Source organism: Bos grunniens, chromosome 24 (assembly GCF_055505025.1).
Source record: "Bos grunniens cultivar Pamir isolate PY7600 chromosome 24, Bosgru_T2T1.0, whole genome shotgun sequence".
NCBI lineage: Eukaryota > Metazoa > Chordata > Mammalia > Artiodactyla > Bovidae > Bos > Bos grunniens.
The window spans coordinates 36,780,406-36,803,111 of record NC_141188.1 but is presented as its reverse complement, the minus strand read 5'-3'; the positions used below and the strand labels follow the sequence as shown (position 1 = coordinate 36,803,111).

At 38.4% G+C, this 22,706-nt stretch overlaps 1 protein-coding gene across 7 annotated transcripts in view; it reads left to right on the top strand.

Annotated features, from left to right (window-relative positions):
* The window catches only part of THOC1 (THO complex subunit 1), a 36,995-nt gene that overhangs the window by 9,602 nt on the left and 4,687 nt on the right, over positions 1-22,706 (top strand). For 5 of the 7 annotated variants that reach the window (XM_086373036.1, XM_086373039.1, XM_086373037.1 and 2 more), the window contains 9 exons: positions 5,173-5,255; positions 6,195-6,268; positions 7,735-7,843; positions 9,052-9,183; positions 19,824-19,924; positions 21,278-21,344; positions 21,542-21,592; positions 21,680-21,750; positions 22,105-22,200. In XM_086373036.1, coding sequence (XP_086229162.1) covers positions 5,173-5,255; positions 6,195-6,268; positions 7,735-7,843; positions 9,052-9,183; positions 19,824-19,924; positions 21,278-21,344; positions 21,542-21,592; positions 21,680-21,750; positions 22,105-22,200 — 784 coding nt within the window. Of the gene's footprint in view, positions 1-5,172; positions 5,256-6,194; positions 6,269-7,734; positions 7,844-9,051; positions 9,184-19,823; positions 19,925-21,277; positions 21,447-21,541; positions 21,593-21,679; positions 21,751-22,104; positions 22,201-22,706 lie in introns of all 7 variants that reach the window. The other 2 variants (XR_015153876.1, XR_015153875.1) reach the window with 1 other exon arrangement.

Below are 22,706 nucleotides of genomic sequence, written 5' to 3'. Positions count from 1 at the left end.
ACAGTAATATGAAAAGTGCATAAAGTAAGCATATAGTGTAATAATTATAAAGCGTATAGTTGGGTAACCACTGTTCAGGTCCAAAAGTGAAGCATGGCCGTTCTCTCGAGCCCTCCACAGTCTGTTTAGATATGCCAGATTTTAACTGTCTATCTGCCTCAGTCACCCCTTCCTTGCTGCTGTTGCTGCTAAGTCGCTTCAGTCGTGTCCGACTCTGTGCGACCCCATAGATGACAGCCCACCAGGCTCCCCCGTCCCTGGGATTCTCCAGGCAAGAACACTGGAGTGGGTTGCCATTTCCTTCTCCAATGAATGAAAGTGAAAAGTGAAATTGAAGTCGCTCAGTCATGTCTGACTCTTAGCAACCCCATGGACTGCAGCCTGCCAGGCTCCTTCGTCCATGGGATTTTCCAGGCAAGAGTACTGGAGTGGGGTGCCATTGCCTTCTCCAACCCCTTCCTTAATACCAGGCTAATCTACCACCTACTTCACATGTTGTTGTAAGGATTAAATGAGTTAAAATATGTGAAGAGCTTACATCAGTGCCTGCTTGTGGTAAGACCTATAGTGTGTGTTAGCAGTGGCAAAATCACCTGTGACTTTATTTTTGTCCTGCTGTATCTCTGCTTTTTTTCTTTCCTCTTATTTAAATGTGGTCAGGATTAATTTCAATTTACCAGTGTATTTACAACTTGTATTTCTGATCCTCTATCTGTGACTATTTTCTCCTTTAGACTTTTCTTTAGTGCAAATTTTGTTTTGTCTGAAAATCTTTATTTCTTTACTCTTGAAGAATGGTTGAAGATTAGATAGAATGGTTGAAGTATAGAGATTGTAGGTTGGCACTGGATATAGGATTTCATTTAGTGGAAGGTCATCATTACTTTGCCTGTGTCTTCTAGAGAGGAGTCAGATGTCAGTCTAACTCCTTTGAAGCTAATCTAGTTTTGTTTTGTATTTTTTTCTTTCTTTGCTCTTGAAATTTTCTTTTTCTTTGAATTTTTGTTCTTTTGTTTGTGGGGTTTTTGGTTTTTCAGTTTTATATAATGTGTCTAAGCATGGATTTTTAAAATTTATCATTCAGATTTGTGGGCATCTTGAGTTTGTGCATTGGTTATCCTTCATCCACTTTGTAAAAATTTAAACTGATATTTCTTCAGCTATTGTGTATGCTGCTTTCTCTTTATGGAACTCTAGTTAACATTCTGTACCTTGTCTGTCTCTTACACTTTCTACATTTTTCATCTGTCTCTCTTTCCATCACATCCTGCGTGATTTCTCTAGAAATGTTTTCTAGTTTACTACTTCTCTGTTCATCTATGAATAATCTGCTGCAAAATGAGTTCTTAATTTCCATAATTGTACATTTCATTTCTAGAAAGTCTTTAAGTCTGCTGTGTCACTTTTTAGTTTCTTATTCGCTGTTTTCAAGCTTGTTTTTTAGTTGTCTCCCCAGGGTAAGCGTTGTTACTTCTACTTATGTGTCTGATAATACCAGTGTCTTAAGTCTTTGCGGCTGTTTGTCACGCACACTTGTGCCTGCTTCTCACTCATGGTGTCTTATCTCTTTGTGTGTTTCTGGTTAGCGTTTGATGTTATGTTTGAGAAGGTATTTGAAGGAATAGTTTGGAGGCAAGGGCTTTCATGACCCGCCAGGCACCTTAGAAGGTACTATGACTAGTGTAAGCTTACCTTCATCCAGCCCAGCTCAAGGTCTGTGATTGCTCAGGTCGAGAAGACTTGGCACTGGGCTGCAGTTTGGTTCATCCCTACCCGAGGACGTAGTCCTGTATGTCCCAGCCTAGAAGATGGTTGGGGTAGGATTTATTAGATTCCACACCTTTCTTGGACTCAGATTTATTTTTAACATCCTCACTTCAGGAAGCTGCTAAAAGAGTGGCTCAGTTTTGCAACTGATTCTTCCTGTTTGACAGACAGAAGTGGCTTTGAGTGCTGACGCTGCATTGCTTATCTTTCTTGCCTTCTTGGTTTTTGCCATATATTCCTCACTGAATGTTAGCTCTCTACAGTTTTTAAGAAAAACCAATTTTTCTATTTCATTGCCTAAAACAGTGCTGTGAACCGGGTTTATGCTCTGTAGGAATTTATAGAATTAATGTAATTGATCCAGGTTTGTAGTTGTCCATAGTGAGAGGATTAATCTGAATTGTTAATTAGCTGGTTAATTATTAGCCTTCTGTTACTGGAAGCTCAACTTTTTCTATTTTTTAACAGCTTTACTGAGATGTGAATTCACATACCATACAGTTGTCCATTGAAAATGTGCAGTTTTCTGTTTTTTAGTATATTCACAGGGTTGTGCAGTCATCACTGCAGCTGATTTTAGAACATTTCTCCTCCTATAGGAGCCCTGTGCCCGCTGTCATTCTGCACTTACCCCCATCCCTGCCTTTCTCCCAGGCCCCGAAGAATAGGTCATCTACTTACTCATCTCAGGATTTTTCCTATTCTAGACATTTTAAAAAATGGAATAATACAATATGTGGTCTTCTGTGACTGGCTTTTTTAACTTAGCATCTTCAAGGTTCATCTGTGTCGTATGTATCAGTAGCTGATTCTTTTTTACAACTGAATGATACTCTCTGTATGGATAGACTGCAGTTTGTTCATCCATTTATCAGTTAATGGACACTTGAGTTGCTTCTGCTTTTTGGCTATTGTGAATAAAGCTGCTGTGAGTATCTGTGTACAAGTTTTGTGTGGATGTATGTTTTCACTTCTCTTCGGCATATACATAGAATGGAATTGATGGGTCATATGGTGACTGTTTTGGAGAAGGAAATGGCAACCCACTCCAGTGTTCTTGCCTGGAGAATCCCAGGGACGGGGGAGCCTGGTGGGCTGCCGTCTATGGGGTCTCACAGAGTCGGACATGACTGAAGTGACTTAGCAGCAGCATGGTGACTGTTTTAATTTCTCCTGGAGGTATATATCAGAGTAGAATTACTGGGTCACGTGGTAACTCTGTGTTTAAGTTCTTGACGGGCCACCAGACTGTTTTCCCAAGTGGCTGCTTCATTTTACAGTCTTATCGTTGATGCAAGTGCCTTCCGGTTTCCAAACATACTTACTAACAGAAGCTAGGTTGGCATTTGGGGATATCTTGTAGTACTTATTCTTTTCTTGTGTTTGTAGATGCTGAAGAGTCAGTAGAGTATATCCCAAGACCTTTAGAAAGCTGTTTTAGCATGTAGTTTATCCATTAAATTTAGTTAAGTATGACTGAAATTTTTAACCTAATGGAGAATTATGTCATGTGCTATTGAGTAACAGAGAATAGACAAAGATATTTTAAGTAAGTAATACAGAATGGTGAGCCAAGTTCATTCACTAGCTTAATGACTTCATCTAGCGTATTAGTTTTTCTTAAAAAAAAAAAAGGCTTTTTGTTTTAAAATAATTTTAGACTTAAAGTCTAGAGTATATGTATATGTAAAGATACTAGATATAAAGTATGTGAATAGCTTCACCTAATGTTAACCTGTTACATACTATGTACATTTATCAAAACTGAGAAATCAGCATTGGTGCAGTACTTTATTTAGACTTCATCAGTTTTATCGCTGCTTTCTTTGTTGTTTAAGGATCAAATCCAGGATCCTGCATTTAGTTGTGATGTCGTTTTAATCTCTCCAGTCAGTGACAGTTCCTCAGCCTTTGCAATTTTTTTCATGACCCTCATAGTTTTGAAGAGTCCTGGTCAGGTATTTTGTAGAATGCCCTTCAGTTTATGTTCGTCCAGTGTTTTTCATAGTTAGATTGCAGTTGTGGATTTGAGGAAGAAGACCACAGAGGTGATGTGCTTTTCTCGGTGCGTCGTTTCAGCATGGTGTTGATGTATCTTTTTACTGGGGATGTTATCCTTGATCACCTAATTAAGATAGTTGATTGCTATATTTCTCTACTACAAGCTACTATATTCCCCTTTGTAATTAATAAATATTTGGAGGGAGATACTTTGAGGCTTTGCAAATATTCTTTTCCTCCTTAAACCTTTGTCCACTGAGTTTAGTAGCATTCATCAGTGGATCTTGCCTATAGCGATTATTATTAGGTTTCCTGGTGGTGATTTTCTATCTCTTTCATACCTTCTACATTTATGAATTGGAATTCTTCTCTAAAGAAGAGTTGTCTCTGGAATTCCCTGATGGACCAGTGGTTAGGACTCTGAGTTTTCACTGCTGAGAGCCCAGGTTTGATCCCTGGTCAGGGAAGTAAGATCCCATAAGCCATGCAACGAAGCCAAAAAAAAAACACAACAGTTGTGTTTTCCCCCTTGTTTACTTATCAGTTCAGTCATCTATTTCAAAATGAAACTCATGAATATTTATTTTATATGAGTTATAATCTCACAATATCATTTTTTACTTTGTTCAGATTGCTCTTGTTCTCCCCCTCGGATCACTTTCATGCATCCTGATATAAAAGGATAGTTGAGGTGCATCATGCATTTTTCCTTCTCAGCCACTAGAATCAGCCACTTCTCCAAAGAGCCTGATTTGTCTTATTTTTAAGACAAGATCTGGGCCCTAGATATGCTAGTTATTTTATTACTAGAATATCACTGCTTCTAGGCCATCTCAGTGGACAGAGCTTGGAAAGATATGAATAAATACTAACATATACATATGCATCTTTATGTTATCTGTCTACATTTTTTTTAAATGACCTAAAACAGTGATATCATAGTGACTGATAACTTGTGAATCTAACCTCGCACCAGTAGACCTGCTTATTTCTAACTTCTTTCCCTGACAGTGAGAAACATGGCTCTCACTATAACTTTTTTTGTATATATTATTACACATTTATACTATCTGAGTAATACAGTTTCTGATTGTGCTTCAGCAAAATCATAAATTAGTACATAAAGCATTCTGTAAAATTGTTCTAGAATATTCATAAATAACAAAGCAACTATATCTGTATTAGTATATATAGAATTCTGCATACTCTAAAAGCACCTTCAAGAAATGAATTTTAGAAAGAATTTGAAAATCAAGTGTGATATTATTTCTGACTTGATCTTTTGCTTAATTAGTTATTTATCATTTTATATATTTTAGTTATATGACAACAAAGTTGTATTCTTAAACTGGTTTAGGTGTTTGGGTTTGCTTTGAAAATCTTTTTTTTTTGTTTTTTTAATAGGTCTTAACTTGCAGAGTCAGTTTAATCTGGAAAATGTCACTGTTTTCAATACCAATGAGCAGGAAAGCACATTGGGTCAGAAGGTGAGGCTGATGTGAAATCAACAGAACATATTTTAAGTTTGTTATTGAGATAACTAGGACTTCCCAGGTGGCACAGTGGTAAAGAATACTCAGGAGACATGGGTTCAATCCCATGTCTGGGTCAGGGAAGATCCCCTGGAGAAGGAAGTAACAAGCCACTCCAGTGTTCTTGCCTAGAAAATTCCATGGACAGAGGAGCATGGCGGGCTATACAGTCCATGGGGTCACAGAGTCGGACCCAACTGAGCATATGTGGCATTGAAAACAGTCCAGAGTTGGCAAATGGTTAGACATTCATTACCTGCTCTTCATTTAGGAGCAAGTTACAAAGTTTAAAAAATTTTTAATAAGATATAACTGATATTTCACATTAAATTAATCAGAATACTTTACTTAATTTATCCCTTAAATTATAATCATTGTCAATTTGGAAATGATACTGACTTTAAGATTTTTCCTTTCCCTTTTATGTATCTTTTAGGTATTTCTTGGACTATTCTATGTAAACTAGTTGTTTAAAATTTTTCAATATGGAGCTGGACACCAAGCATATCCTAAAGTGTTCCCAGATAATAAGTGTTATGTGTACGAGTTGGGGAAGATTTTCAGAGTTCAATTAAAGCTGGGGGAAAAAACTACTTAAATTCCCTTTGAGGGTTAGTTACTGTGATTCATGGAGTCCTTAGTGTACTAATGATCCTCTCACTTCTCCAAAGATCATTGTGTACTATATTTCCAAATCATGTTTTGCCATAGATTCTCTCTTCGTGGAGAGAATCTACTGATCACATTTGGAAAAGGACTGGTTTAAAACTTTACACTATGTCTTCATGATTATCTTATTGTCATACTGCTCTTGAGTTCTTGGATCCCTGTTGTATAGAATTCTCTCTGCCTGACAACTGCTTCATGACCAGATGTACATTTTTTAAAATTTAGCACACAGAGGACAGAGAAGAAGGAATGGATGTAGAAGAAGGTGAAATGGGAGATGATGAAGCTCCAACAACTTGGTGAGTGTTTAGAAGTTCAGATTTCTTGATTTACACAGAAAATACCTTAATGATTTACCAAGTACTAAGGTACAGAGAGGAAGGAGGTAGGAGAATGTAGACAAGGATGAAGGAAATAATGCTTACAGATTCCTTTTATTTGTAACTTTATATATATATATATATGTCTTAAAATTTTAGCTCCTAAATCACTAATGGACTGAATCATTTGGTTTCTAAATTGTGTGCAGGCAGTCTGCTGTTTAGGTGTGGCCGACCTTATACAGATGCTTAACGTTTGAAAAGCTAATCACAGGCAGCTCCTCCCTTTCTCCCTTCCATTTCACTTTGCGATCATGGTGCTATATGGGTCACTAAACCTAGTTCCTGTTTCCTGTATAAAATTACAGTGTTTCTTGGAATATTTGGGCATGAAGCTTAGCAAAGATGCTAACTATAATCCATAGGTTAAGGTTTATTCAGAAAGAATGGAATAAGCTAGTATGCAATTATGTTTACAGACAGAATTAATTTTAAGTGGTGATATGGAAATATTTTTGTAGATATTGGGGGATATGAAGTAGTTGATACTGCAGCCATTTTTAACATATGGTTAATACTGAAAGACTTCATTGGCCGTTTCTGATAATAGGATTTGCTGATATAAAGTCTAAATGTCTATTTTAAAATCAAAAATTGAAACAGTTTATAGCATAATGATTGCTTGCAAAATTAAAAATTAAGAGAATATGTGTTCACACTGAAGATTTGTAATGTATCCAGATTGAACTAGTAATGTCATTTTTATAATCCTAAATTAATATGTACCTAATGTGTTTGTTCCTTACTAGGTCTCCTTAACTTAGTGTGTGGGATATAGCACCTTTGACTTTTAACATTAGAGTCAAATGAACATTAGTTTAAACCACATAGAAATTAATTTCTTTCTCATGTAAAAGTCTGAAGACAGGTGCTTCAGGGCTGATGCAGTAGCCCTCTTGAGGGAGGTCGTCTGGGAACCCGGGTTCCTTCTAACTTCTTAGTCCACTGTCCCCGGGTATTTGCTTTTTTCCTGCCGTCTTGGATGGTTCATCATCACATCTGCCTTCCAGCCAGGGAAAAGGGAAAATGGTGAGAAATGGCCCACAGAGGACATGTGACTCCCGCTCCCAAATGATTGGGCAGGACCTAATCACATGGCCACACCTGGTGCAAGAGAGGTTGGGAAGGCAGCCTTAAATTCTGAATGTATCCAGCCAAAATTCAGGGGTTCCATTACCGAAGATAAAGACAGAATAAGGGTCTGAGAACCCCTGAAATTATTTATAGTAAAGTTTATATAAGTATTTATGAATTTGTTTTCTTTTCTGGGGAAAGAGGCTTTCATTAACTTTTTAAAAGGATTTGTGCCCCAAGGAAAACTAAAGCATTTAGATATTTCTAAAAGGACTTAAATGATTTATTTAATGTAACATTTGTTTTATCAGCTCCATTCCAATTGATTACAACCTGTACCGAAAATTTTGGTCACTTCAGGATTACTTTAGAAACCCTGTGCAATGCTATGAGAAAATCTCATGGAAAACTTTTCTCAAGGTGAGTTGCCGTTGCAGAGTACCAAAAGCCCATTATTTTATAGCTAATGGCAGAGTCAGAACTTGACTCTTGTCCAGCACACTTTTCACTATTTAGTTCTTCTGACTATATGTTTTTATACCTATTTCATGATATAGATGGTAAGCTGTAGATTACTATGTAAACAGTTGATTTTGAGAGTAGTTTATAAATTATTTGAGGATTTAAAGGTTAGTAGTTACAGCTTTGGTTTTTTATATTGGTTTGATTTTTTACATAGTATGGTCAACATGCATTGGTGAACTGTTTGCAGACTACATTCTGCCTTTATTTCACACAGAATTATTTTGCCTGTTCTGTTATTACAGGACTTTGCAGACTATGGCCTTGGACCACATCCAGCCTAATGCCTGCTTTTGTAAATAAAGTTAATACAATATTGGCAAACAGCCACACCAACAATTTTCCTATTTGTGATTGCTTTTGTGCTGTGATGGCTGACTTTTGTAGTTGAGACCATTTGATGAGTCATATGGTCTAAAATATTTGCTGTCTGACTTTTGCAGGAAAAATTTGCTTTTTTTTTTTTTTTTAAAGAATTCTCTGTATTTCTTTCCTTGGCTACTTAAAGGTCATTTTGTCCTTTTTGTTGTAATCAGAATCTAAAGTTAATAGGTATAGCTTTTAAAAGTAGAATAGTGTGTATTCTGTGTTACTTTTTAAAGTTTTATATGCAATAAAGTTTTTATTTTATATGCAGTACTTTTTTTTTTCCCCTATAACTGTCCAAATTGAGATTAAATAGTAAGTGAGAAGTCACTTGGAATTGTCCCTCGGCTGGATAGAGTTTGACATCATGTTTTTATTTGGTCGCTGTCTTTAGCACAGAAGAGGCTTGAGAGTTCCCACTGCTGATTAGACAGCTAACTTTACTGACAAATCTCTTTATTCTCTCAAAACTTTACCTTCTCTGTTTTCTCCTTACACATACTACTTAAGAAATCACATATCTTCAGAAGTAGAGAGCATATTCTAGTTTTAGAATAACCATAAAATCTCACACAGAATAGTTTTATCCTATTTTGCTGTCATAATTTTTCTTCCTTAATGTGCCTTCAGTATGCATATATGGTTAACTAGAAATAAATTACAGATTATTTTGATATAGAGAAGCACTAAGCAAGTGATTGCGCAACAGTGCCAAATTAATTTGTATTTTTATTTTGCAGTATTCTGAAGAAGTCCTAGCTGTTTTTAAGAGTTATAAATTAGATGATACTCAGGCCTCAAGGAAAAAGATGGAAGAATTGAAAACAGGAGGAGAGCATGTATATTTTGCAAAATTTTTAACAAGTGAAAAGGTATGAATCTCCTTTTTTCACGAAGCACAGTAAGAAATATTTTTGTTTTTATTATTTAGCTGATACTCTTGTAAGTTAAATACAGTAGAAAAGTTTCTGACTTTATTTTTTGTTAAAACTGGTAAATGTTAGTTGGAGAGTCCTGTTTTTTTCTTGTAGAAGTAAGACTGATTTCAAAGGTAAACGAAATTGTTGTGCATTGTCTGTTTTGTAAATTTACTTTAGGATAAGTGGGTTTTAGTTACTTTCAAGTACATATATTTGAACCTTAAGTTAGGATTTAATTTGCATTTGTGAAAATATTTTGTAATTTTCCATTTAGGTACAACAAGGGGTTTTAAAATTCCCTGCTAATTTTATTTATACAGTTTAATAAGTACGTTTTTTTCAGTTACAGTGCTAAGGGATTGTGTAAGTTTCTAGTCAGGATGGCACATTGAGTTTGTTTCAGCTCACTTCTTTTGCTCCAGACACATAGCAATGATAGGTAAAATATAAAAAGAAAACCACAAAGACAAAGCTGGGCTTCCTTATCCAAAGCTGGGTAAATATCTTCATGGACCAGAACTGCCAAGTAGTAGGTGAAAAGGAAGCCTTGGGCCGCCTGGATCCTATGTTCCAAGCAGGCGATGGCACCCAAGGGTTTGGCTATGAGTGAGACCAGTTGGGTTCCATGTGAGACGAGCAGCCAGAGCCACATTCACCTGCTTGAAGCCAGAGCCTGGGGTAGAAATTAACCCATTTTTGAAAAGAAGCTAAGATAGATATTACCATTCTTCTGCCAAAGGCTGTCCTTTCATTCAGAACTCTCTGATGAATTCCGAAATCCAGTGCTAAGAAAGATCACCAACAAAATCAACTATTGATGTATATGTTCCAGAACTTTATGTATGTTTGGATGATCAAAGAGATCACTGACAATAGAACATCCTTTGAGAATAGGAAATTGTGAAACTGAAAAATTTGAGCAGAAATGAAATAGAACAGTTTAATATGACAGCTACTTGAGAGTCAAATATGATCATTGAAAGCATAGCACATAGAATTGAACAATAGATTGGACATAGATGACAAGAGAATGAGTGATGAAAAGTTCACTGAAAACAGAGTACAAAGAGACAGATTTTTTTGCTAACCTGAAAGCAGTTAGGAGCCATGGAAGATAGACTGAGAAATTCCAGCATATATTTAAGGAGGATTTCCAAAGAACAGAAGGGAGAGAATGGTGGAAAAACTAAGGGACTGAAGAAAGTCCCAAGTTCTCACATTGAAAGCGTGCTGCAGCTGCCAAGCAGGATAAAGAAAGATGAATCCATACTTCAGTACATTATGCTGTTACCTGCGAGTATAAAGAGAAGACCTTAAATAGGCCACCAAAGAGGGGAGAGGGGAAAAACCCCACAAATATACTGGAACAGAGTCCTAACAGATATCAACAATAGGTACCAGAAAGCAGGGGAGAAATATTTCTGCTGAGAAAAAAAAACAACAAAAAAACCCTATCTATCTAGAATAGTGTCTCCTTTACTGACTGTGAGCGTTTTCACCAGTGCAGACAGCGTGAGCCCTCCGGGTTAAGCACTGGAATCCCATTAGGTAATATTATGACAGAGGTATGGAAAGAAAAAAAGGCACAGAGAATTGCAGCAAAGAATGTAAGGAGTGATGTCTTGCCTGTTAGGCAGCAAGTTTATCTTAAATTTCAGCATAGAACCCTTCTTGTGCAATCTTCATATTTTCCCCATGTATTTCCAGCATACAATGCAGGCATTGATGAACCTTTAGAGTTTTACAAACTGCAGTTTGTTCGAAGACTTTTGCTGACACTCATGCCAGTTTTAACGTATGAGTGTGCTTCCACTCATCTGAGAAGGCAAACACAATTACTAAACCTTTATTCAGTACATGAAATAAAACCAACTTGAAACGGTCCTCAAGGTGGGGGGCCTGAGCTGCCGTCTTTCTTGTAACACTCTTGTACTCTGGGTCTGACGCAGGGCAGCTCCATGAATATCAGTGAACATAGTGGAAAGTTTAGGGCATACTCATCATTCTTTCTTGTTTTTAGAATCCCTTCCATGTGTGAGTCAAGCCATAGTTATGGAAACAAGAGAGTAAATTCTTTGGGGCTGCCAAGCAGCCATGACTAAAGATAGGGTTTAAGAAAAAAATACCCTGCCAATGTAGGCTCTGGATCTGGAGCCTAATTCTAAAGAAGAACAAATTCTAAAAGAATTGGCAGAGAGGACGGGTTAACTGATATAAAGATAAGAATAAAGCTGGAATGAGAAATGACCCATTGTGACTATGTTATTAGCCAGAGTAATAGAAATTAGTAATAACTATAGCAAAAGAACCATTAAAAATGTTAGTTCCTCGAGAGATGAGAGCACTACATAGTCAGGATTTACACAGAGACCTAAGTCAGTATATTTATAAGTGCTGACAGGCATTTGAAAAGAAACATTCACAACGAGGGTGGTCACTGCCACTTGAACAACTTCCCAGGATTATGTAGGAACTCGGTGGTCCCTTTAAACAATTTAAGAAAGAACTGTAGTACACTTGAGAGAGGTTATGTTTTCCTTGAAATCTCTCAAGATACACAGTTGATCAGTTTTATACAGTATTTGAGAAATAGGCAGCTCCTACAGCAATACCACTTTTATATCAGAAAGACTGCTGTCCTGTTCCCTACTCCCTGACAGACAAGTCCCTGGGCTTTCCCAGAAAAGCAAAGGCTACTCAATTAACAGAAAAAAATTAATATTAAAGTTTATACATTATTTTTACCAAATTATTAGGCAAACTGGAGATTATATACAGGCACTCTTATTTGAAGTAAAGGAAACATTCTAAACTAGCTCAGATAAGGCAGGGAGAAGCCCACATCACCAAAGGCCCAAGAGAAAATCACAGATTCGTGTGCTAGATGGCTGTTGGTTTGTCTTCCCGGGAATAGTGGTTTCCTTTTAAAGAGATATGCCTTTTATAATCTTACCCTTCTAGTTTGATTAGCTAAGCTTTGTAATTCCATTGGTTTGCATTAAGAAGCAATAAAAATAGACCTAAGAAGCTTTAAACTTATGTGGAAGAGAGAACACAAGAGAAATTTAACAACTGGAATATAGAGCACGTGCATAATAATTTGCATCCATGGAGGATGTATATAAGTAAAAACTGATCAAAAAAGTTGAAGTATTAGGGTGGAAAGAGACATACCACGCAAATACCAACAAAAAGAAAGCTACATAAATACAAATAAAATTTAAGGCAAAAAATGTTAAGTAGGATGAAGGAATATACCACTCCAGTGTTCTTGCCTGGAGAATCCCAGGGACAGGGGAGCCTGGTGGGCTGCCGTCTATGGGGTCGCACAGAGTCGGACACGACTGAAGTGACTTAGCAGCAGCAGGATGAAGGAATGCATATTAAAGGAATGAGCCACGAAGAAGATATCATACACTTACCTGCACTTAATAATATACCCTCAAAATATATCAGGAAAAACTTCAAACAATATGAGAAATTGGCAGGTCCACAGTTATAGTGGGATATTTTAAGTGCCTTCATCAAAAACTGATGGGTTGAGCAAACTAAAGATTAGTAGGTAGATGGAAGATTTTAGCAATAATGAACTTGAGAACCCGATGGTTCAGGCAGACCAAGATTAACAGGTATATGATAGGTTTGCATAATAAAAAAAATAATCCTGATGTATATGTGGAAACTTGTACACAAGTACAGATAATGTTTTGAGTACACATGCAGTGTTCACAAAATTTGTGTACTAGGTCATAAAGGACGTCTCAGCGTATTTCAGAGATTTCCTGTTGTGCAGAATACACACATTCTCTGGCCATGGGGCAATTAAATTAGAACTATGAAAAGGATAGTTTTAAAAGATGTGAATGTATGGAAACATGAAAAGCATTCTCCAGGAATTAAAGAGGAAATCATAATGGAAATTCTAAATTTGTTATAAATACGTTGTTATACAGCAGACTGGAAGTATTTTGTGTCATGTGTGTGGGTCACAAAGTGAGAGGTAAAAATATTACTTGAAATATTGAAAAATATTGCACTAATGAAAAATTTAAGAACGAACGACTGAGAATTTAATAAGCTGAAAAAGATACAGAATAAGCCTTGAGAGAAGTAGATAATAGCACAAATTAATGAAATATAAGAAGCTATAGAACATAGCAAAACCAAAAGCTTGAAAAGAAAAATTTTATAAAAAGAATTTTTGTAACAGTTCTCATAGAACAAGCCTGACCAAGAAAAAAATAAAAAGGTACCAATAAACATTGTTAGCAATAAAAATAGGAGTAATTGGAAGTCAAGAGACAATAAAATGTGTAAGAGACTATATTCTGAACTGCTGTATTTTTAGATCTAATGAAATAGTAATTTCATAGAATAATTAATTGCCACAATGGATTCACAAAGAAATTAAAACCCAGAATAAACATAGAACAAGGAAATAGTAACCAAAGTGACACCTTTCAAATTACATCAGGCCTCAATTTTTTTAAGTAGATATTATCAGTACCTCACGGAATAAAGGAAAAGCAACCTAATCTTATATAAGATTAATGTAACTTTTAAATGAAATCACGATAACGACAGACAAGAAAAAAAATGTATATATCAATTTCACTTATGAATAGAGATAAAAATATATTGTAAAAACTAATAAATCAACTAGTTATTTTTTAAAAATAAAGACTAAATAATAACTAGTGCATATTACAAAAACAAATGAGAAGGGAATTCAAAAGAATTCTCAGTAATTTTAAGAACAAGACATGGATGTCTACCAACCATACTTCTGCTCAGTGCTGTAATGGAGGACCTAGTCATTTCAGTAAGAGAAAACAGAAAAGAAATGAGAGTTGTATGCCTCCGTAAGAAAAGACTGCACTGTCTGTATTTGAAGGCGATACAATTGTCTACAAAGAAAATCTGAGAGAACCAACAGACTTGTTTCAGTTGAGGAAGATTAAGCAAAGTTACAAAAGGAAAACATCAATAGTGTTCCTGTTAACAAAACGTTTAAAACAGCAGTGAACACTAATACCTGGGAGAGATCTTCATGGAGAAATGATAAAAATGAAGAGGTCTGATGACATTTATAGATAGGAAGACCCAGTGCTGCTCCTCTCCAAATATGTCCATAAATCCAGTGTGTTTTGAATCAAATCCAAACAGGCTCTTTAAAGGAACTTGAATAGTTGATCTTAATACTTTTATGGAAAAGCAAACGCCAAGAGTGACTAGGAAAATTTAGAAGAAGGTGGGAACAGTTGCCCTGTCAGACAGATATTAAGACCTATAAAGGTCTAATAATTAAAACAGAGAGTAAGTATCAGTACAGGTATAAAGAAGGAAAAAGAACTAGACCTGGACAGCATGAAAAGACAAGCCAGAATTAGGAGAAGGTATTCACCACCTCCAGAACCAAGAAAGGTGACTATCCTGAGTATTCCTTTGACAAAAACACAGCCACATGGAAAACTGGGAAGATGGTATGAACAAGTAACTTACAGATATAGGAACCTGCGTAGCTAATGAGCTGTGAAGTGAAGTCAAGTCGCTCGGTCGTGTCCGACTCTTTGCAACCCCATGAACTGCAGCCTACTATGCTCCTCCATCCATGGGATTTTCCAGGCAAGAGTACTGGAGTGGGTTGCCATTTCCTTCTCCAGAGGATATTCCTGACCCAGCGATCGAACCCAGGTCTCCTGCACTGTAGGCAGACGCTTTACCGTCTGAGCCACCAGGGAGGTCCAATGAGCTTAGAAAGGATGATAAACATCTGTAGTAGCTAAAGAAACTTAAATGATGAGATAATCACTTCACACAACAAATTGGCAAAATTTAAATATCCTAACAAAAAATATATTGACAGAACTCTGGGGAACAGAGAGCTAGTGCACACACCACTGCTGCTGCTCCTGCTAAGTCGTGTTAGTCGTGTCCGACTCTGTGCGACCCCATAGACGGCAGCCCATCAGGCTCCGCCGTCCCTGGGATTCTCCAGGCAAGAACACCGGAGTGGGTTGCCCTTTTCTTCTCCAATGCATGAGTATAAATTGAAAACAGCCACTTTGCAGAGCAATTTTATAACAAAGAGCAAAGTGAAAACTTCTTTTCTAAGAAGTGGGCCCTAGAGAATCACACAAAAGACTCACATTGATTGTAACTTATGTGTCTGTGAGTGAAAATGTGGGAATTACCAAATGTTCATAAGTAAAAGACTGGGTGGGTGGTAAACTGTGGTAAATTTTTTCCCGTTGAGTTTATAAAGCACCGAAAATGGATGACTTGGAACAGGGGAGCACATTGCTCACTGCATGTTGCTATAAATGCGCATTTCTGACTCCCAGCTACACTCATTTCTTAACGTGTTGTCTGTGCTGCTTCTGCCCAGCGACAACAGAGAAGTAGTCATGGTGAAGATGGTACAGCCACAAAGCCTAAGAGAATTTACAGGCTGACCTTTAACAGAAATTTGCCAACCCCTGAACTAGAGCTCCATGTATTAAGCTGTACATGTCAAAAATAATGTATGAAACAGCTTTTTGCAGAGTAAATGCATGTAGTGTGGTTTGAAAACATGCAAAACACCTTGATATTTATTGATACGTTGTATCTATAATAGTACATGCGTTAGAATCACCAACACCAGATACATGGCAGTGCTTGCCAGAGTGAAAGGAGCGTCTAGAGGGGCATCAACAGTTCGATGTTATTCTGTTTCTTTAACAAATGTGGAACAAGTAAGAACGTTAGGATTTGATATGCAACTGGATCTTGAGAGATGAATGTTGTATTACTTAACTGTGCCTTTTTGAATTTTGAGAAATACTCCATAATTTGAAAATTAGGTATTTTGATCTGATATGTTAGTTAATATCTAATTTGTTAATCTGACAAATTAGTTAAGAATTTGATCAAAGAAAATGCTCTTAATATTTTGTTTTCTAGCAAAGATATTTTTAAGTATTTTGCATTAAAGTAACAGAAATGGAAGATTTCATATTTCAGTTTAGTTTCACAAGGGGTACTGTTTTGCTTTTTAATTTTCTTATTACCAAAATTTTCAAATGTGCAGAAAGGGATATTTTTTATGTGTACAATTTATTGACAGAAAGGCACATAAGGATAGCTAAGAGTGGCCTGAGCCTTTTTAGGTTTAGGATAATAATCAGAAAGGCTGAGGCCTGAGCCTAAGAGGTGCAGTAAAAACTAAGGACAATAAACGGCCCTTTATTCACAAAACAAAGACAACACAAAAATATTTGACCCATTGCATCATGTAAAGGTGTCATTTCTAAAATAACTGAAGAAAAGTAGAACCAGAAAGTGTGTATTGTGGAAGAAAGAATACAATTGAGTGTTTCAGTTTTACCTCTTACTAACTGCTGTGTGACCTTGAGGGATCATTTTAACTTGTTGAGGCCTTGTTTTCTTAAGGATAGTGTGAAGCAGTTTAAATGATCAAACTAGTCTTTTACATCTGATTCAATGCCTTGTTGACTCCTGTTTTCAATCTGTTGTTTTTATTTTTAAAAAAAAGTATCATCCAGCATAAAAAGTAAATGTGGAAAAGATGATTTTTTTAAAGCTCAAGGTAGATGAAAAGTTCGTAAACAGTGCCTGTTTCTTCAAGCCAGGGGTTCCAGACTGAACTCCTCAGGGTCTTGCCTCAGTCTTGGTTCCTCCTATGTCTTACTTCTCATATATATGTGTCCCAACTTTAGGTTTGCTCCTGTGGTTCATGGTTGCTGCTTTTTCCAGGAAGTCTTCCTGGAGTAGTTTAGGCAAATAGGTGAATGGTGGAGCCTCTCCGTGAATTAGCCAACACTGGAGAAAAGTAGGCTTTGTTGGGGGAAATTGGTGTGTGTGATTTTGGACGGAAAATCTGATCGATTGTCAGTGGGACATTCAGATGAGGTGTGAAGTAGCTTCTTGAGGACACAGATCTGGAGCTGAGCGAGATGAAAGTATAGATCTGGTATATAGTTTGGTTAACAGCTTATATGTGGTAATTTAAAAAGAGTGTAGACTAGAAGGAGAACAATGCATCAAACCAAATCCTAAAGAAAATCAGCACTTGAGAGAGAAGGAAGAAAGGAGAGGAGAGGAAGAAGATTGAGAATTGGAGGAAAACTAGAAAGATGTGACTTCATGGAAGCCGAGCATATCAGGCAGGATGAGGACTATGAAGAGTGTTCACTGGATGTAACAAGTCAGTCAGTGGTGATCTTGACGAAAACATTTCCTGTGGGTTGGTGACGCAGTGCCCCACGGGTTGTGGCAGGCTGAGGGCTGGATGGGAGCACTGGATGGGAGCACTGAATGTAGCCAGTTCTTTCAAGAAGCTTTGCTCTTCAGGGAGGAGAAGGTGAGGCTGTGGGGTCTTTTTGAGAGAAGTTATTAAATGCTCAGTGGGAAAGAAAAAAGGGTTGAAGACAAGCACCAGGGTAGTTACTGATGGGACATCCAGACAGAAGGATCAGCTTCAGTGGTGATGTTGTGGCAGAGGATCGAGGCAGACGAGGATGTGGGTGCAGTGGAAACATCCAGTTAGTGAGTTTTTCCTCCTCGTTTAAGGTAGAGGTGGTTATGCACTGAGAGCGAGAGGGCTGGGTAGCAAGTAGTATTCTGCTAAGTGCAGGGCAAGAAATAGTCGCTGTGGAGAAGCCTTGGAGGGTGAAGGTGCTGAGTAGAGATCAGGGAGACTTCTAAACTGGAGACAGTAGCATAGCGGTGGTTCCATCTGCATGGCTGTGAGATCTGTATTTTCTTTGAAGCAGTTCTACCTGCAGCCTCGATGGGGAGCCTCAGTGTTTATCAGGATAGAGTAGGTGACCAACAATTGGTTTGATCCAGGTTGCCCTTTTGCCTGGTAGATGTGACAGAAGTATGGGACGAGGGTGTCAGAGAAGTTGGCAAGATGGTGATTGAAGAGCTAGACCATGTGGGCTAGAGCAGGGGTCCCTTGACTGCAGCTCACAGGCCACATCTGGCCCACTTCCTGCTTGTTTTTTAACATTTACATGTTTACATTAAGTACCTGCATACTATCCATCACATGCCTTTTGGCTCACATAGCCTAAAGTATTTACTCTCTGGCGTTCTAAGGAAACGTTTCCTGACCTAGACTACAATAGGGTTAGAGTGAAAACGGGGTGAGACTTAGAGATATGCAGAAAGTAAGGGTTCAAGGAGCATAAGTTCTCAATAAAGTCCAAATATTAAGTACATTGGGCAGTTGAGTGGCAGACCTCCTGGATAGGAGCTCGTGAGTAAAGATTTCAGAGCTGGGCGTCTGTGAGTGACGGCCAGGCCCGGTGGGGCCGTGGTAGTGGGGGACCAAGTGGAGGGGGCGGTGATGGTCAGTGGAGTTGAGGTCGGAACTGAGAGCCCAGGTGGAGGAGATAGAGTCATCCAGCACTGGAGGAAGGGAAGGCTGCGAGCATGCCATTCAGCTTCCTGGTTAGGGATGGTTAATATGATAACAGAAAAGACATGGGGTTTGTTTGAACAAGAGCCGGCCCTGGAGAAGTGGCTGGTGAGTAATATGGCTAATGACTGTTGGCCGCCGTGTGACCAGGTCCCCCGGGATGGCTGTTCTCTTGCTCTGTCCGTCCCCTGCCGGCAGTGCCTGCTTCATCTGCTTACATGAATGACCTTCTGCACACGTGCCCCAGGCCCCAGCTAGTGACTGTTCTCATCTTTAGCTCAGAGTGGCTTCGCCTGGAGAGGGTGTAGCCCAGCTGCTGGGTTAGTAGGTGGAAGCATCGCCCAAGGAACTTGGGACCTGGAGCTGGAGACAGGTTCCAGGGGATGTCAGGAGACTCACTGGTTATTCCTGTAGAAGACGGCAACCTCCCACTGTTGCTTTAGGTCTCAGGCAGAACAGCATGGGCAGGTGTGTAGGAGGTCTGTCATGAGCAGGGTAAAAGTGAGGCAGGCACTGCAGGGGAGGATGGACAGAGAGCAGCAGCTTGCCCTCCGCCTCCAGGGACTGATCAGATGCCTTCATCGCTGAGGTCATCCTACAGGGCGACCACTAGGTGGCAGTGTTGTTGAAGAGCTTCCTCAAATCACCTTCAAGTCCTTTCTCATGGAGATCGTGTGATAATACAGGTGTGATGATTTTCTCTAAAATACAACAGTCCATTTTATTCGTGGGTGATTCTTCACTTCTGAGTCTTCTCATTTTCTTGTTATTGAGCACCCACCCTGCTGCGGGCACTTTTAGGAGTACAAAGAGCTGCATCTGTTGGCATGTTTATCCACGGGGACCCTCCTTTGGCCACTATTTCTTTACATGTCATTCTTCCTTGCCTTTACTTTTTTATATGTCTCCTTTTGTTCTGACCTCAGGACCACAGATAGAACATTGTTAACGACTGACATAAATCTCATGGCATAACTGGTTAAGAATTCTGAACGAAGCCTTTGCTACACTCTGCTGGGGCTTGTGTGGTAATGGCTCACGTACAGTGAGTTCTCTGCATGGTTTTTGAGTTGAAATCTTCCATTTCTGTAGGCACATCTCCTGTACTTTTAGGCAGAGTTTGAATTTAATGTGCTGTTCTCTGTTGTGCTTGTTTTTTGAGTAGTTGATGGATTTACAGCTGAGTGACAGTAACTTCCGTCGACACATCCTGCTGCAGTATCTCATTTTATTTCAGTATCTCAAGGGGCAGGTCAAATTCAAAAGGTGAGTTAACATAGGTAGTAAATGGCTTATGAATGGCAGCAAAGAGAAAGATTGCTTGTTGATGTATTTGATGTACTTTTTTTTATGTACTGGGCTCATTTTATTTGTAAGGCTCACATCCCTGAAAACTAGATAATCAAGGGCTTTTGTAAGATACAAGACACTAAGGAATTCGTTTTAGAGAAAAGGCTGTCAGTGTCTTTCCTGGAGAGCGCCAGGCATCCCGGAGTTCTCAGTTGTCGTGGGTGGAGCTAGTCCTCACCTCGCTCACAACTTCTCCCAACCTCATTTGCTAACTCAGCCAATAATGGTTTTTCTCCAGGTGTGGGACTGTCTAGGACATTACGACTGAAAAAAATTAAATAAATCTTTGAAGCACAGAGGCGTTGTGGTTTCCTGGGCTTTTCAGGAAACCTGCTCAGGACCTGTGCTATCGGTCCCATACCTCCTGCAGTGCAGCCCCATCCTTCTGGCCCACGCGTCCCTGAGGCAGAGCTCCTCGAGACCAGATGGAAATGTGTAGGGCAGTGTTGTGTCAGTTGTGTAAAGAACGTGGCTTTCTTCCTGCTGGTTTGGAATCCCACTTTCCTCACTCACTAGCCGCACTTCAGCTTTCAGACTTGTAATTTTAAGGTAACACATAGGGAGCACTCAAAGGTGTTGTTATCCTTGTCTGTTGCGGAGGTGTAGTATGACATAGTAGAAACGAGGGGCAGACCTGGGTTTGAATTTAAGCTTCAGACCTAAGCTTTGAGCCCCTGTAGTCTGTTTAACATACGCACATTTCCTCATTTTGAAAATTTAATGAGTTACGTTTGTGACGTTCTTAGATCCTGGCATTATCAGTATTCACTGGATGGCTATAAACTACAGGGAGCCTAGTACAGTGAGAGCTGAACCAATGGCAGCTGCTAACAATCTGGGTCTGTCTTCAGCCTTCTCTAGGGTTTGGGGGTTTCATTTATTACATTTAGAATGCGTTTGAAAGGAACACAGTATGAGTTATTTGCGTCTTGGAGAGGAGTATGTTAATATTTTCTCTGAGGCTTTTATGCCATATTGAACCTATTCTAGAAAACAGTCATTGCTCTGTTCATAGTTAATCAGATTTGATTCACTGAATGTTTTATTCCCCATTATATATTTTAATGGCTTCAATTCCAACCATCTTTCTAAAGAATAAAATACAAGAATTTTCTCTTACAATTTGTGATCTCATTTTGGTAATTTTTGACTGTTTACAGCACAGTTGACTTCTCTGTTACATGCTTTGTGTTTCAGACAGTAGATAAACCTTTAAGTTGAATAAACATTCTTGAAACTCAACCATGCTTTTATTGCTTTGTTTCCTAGTTCAAACTATGTTTTAACTGATGAGCAATCACTCTGGATTGAAGATACTACAAAATCAGTTTATCAAGTAAGTTCATCATGCAACAAACCCATGATTGAACAAAATGAAAATTTAGAATTTTCTTTGTTTCAGCCCCAAATAGGAAAATAAGGATAAAGTTAAGCTCAGGTACAAGACCACAAACACTTCTTGGTTCTCTGCCTACAACCACTCCTATGATGCAGAAAGTTGTTGAAAGCTTAGTATATTCTTTCTAATCACAGCTACTATCTGAAAACCCCCCTGATGGAGAAAGATTTTCAAAGATGGTAGAGGTATGTGTTTTATATTTACGTAGTCTTTTTAGCACCCAGTAAACTCTCAAAAGTCTTCATTATGGAAATGTAATTTATTTTCCCCAGCATATATTAAACACTGAAGAAAACTGGAACTCATGGAAAAATGAAGGCTGCCCAAGTTTTGTGAAAGAAAGGTAAGTGTATACTCATCTCAAGCAGTGTGAGAAAGGCATTTCAGAATATAGCTTGACACGATTATTTTACATGACATCCATACCTGTGTCAATGTATTCAAGTAACAGTATAAACTGAACTCTGTAAAGATACAACTGCTTTGATTTACTTCTGTTATTATCGAGGGGAAAATGCTTGCTGTGTACCCACATCTTGTAGTTTGTCCCCTCGTGTGGCATTTTTGTCTTCTCTCTGAGGAGTGTGATAATATGAAGCGTCCATGTACTTTAGGAAGAAAACAGTAACTAAATTTTCTTGTACGTTTAACCCTGTTCCGTCTCTGCCATCCATCTGAAATCCCATTGTTTTCACAGAACATCAGACAGCAAGCCCACAAGAGCAGTACGGAAAAGAGCAGCACCGGAGGACTTCCTGGGCAAAGGGCCCAGCAAAAAAATTCTGATGGGCAAGTAAGTAAACCTGGCTCCGTAGTGGGGTCATCACAGAAGCGTTTACATAGTGAAAATATTGCTCTAAGAACTCTCCAGGTTTTGTGTTTTTCCAAGTTTCTTGTGTTTGGTATGTACGTAGATGACTAAAGCAAACTGCACCTGATTAGCCCTTAGGGTTCACATAAGACAGAACTGCCGTTTAGTCTCCGGCTTACAAGATCCACCGCTATAGGTTCTGCTGTATTTTCGTGTCAGAAAATCCACTTGCTGTCAGGTTGATGCATCTCGTTTCTGGTTGTTGCCGGGCACTATAATCCTTGCATTTCTTCTGCCTTCCAGTTAACTGTTCTTTGCTTTATAGTGCATTTGATTATTTTAGAAAAAAGTTAATGGTTATTATTACTTAATATATGCTCATATAGAAAATTTGCTAAATACCAAAATGTAATGATCAAAACTCATCACCACCCCAAAATTCACTGTTTACTCCAACTGTTTTTATAGCTTTAACGTATAGGAGAATG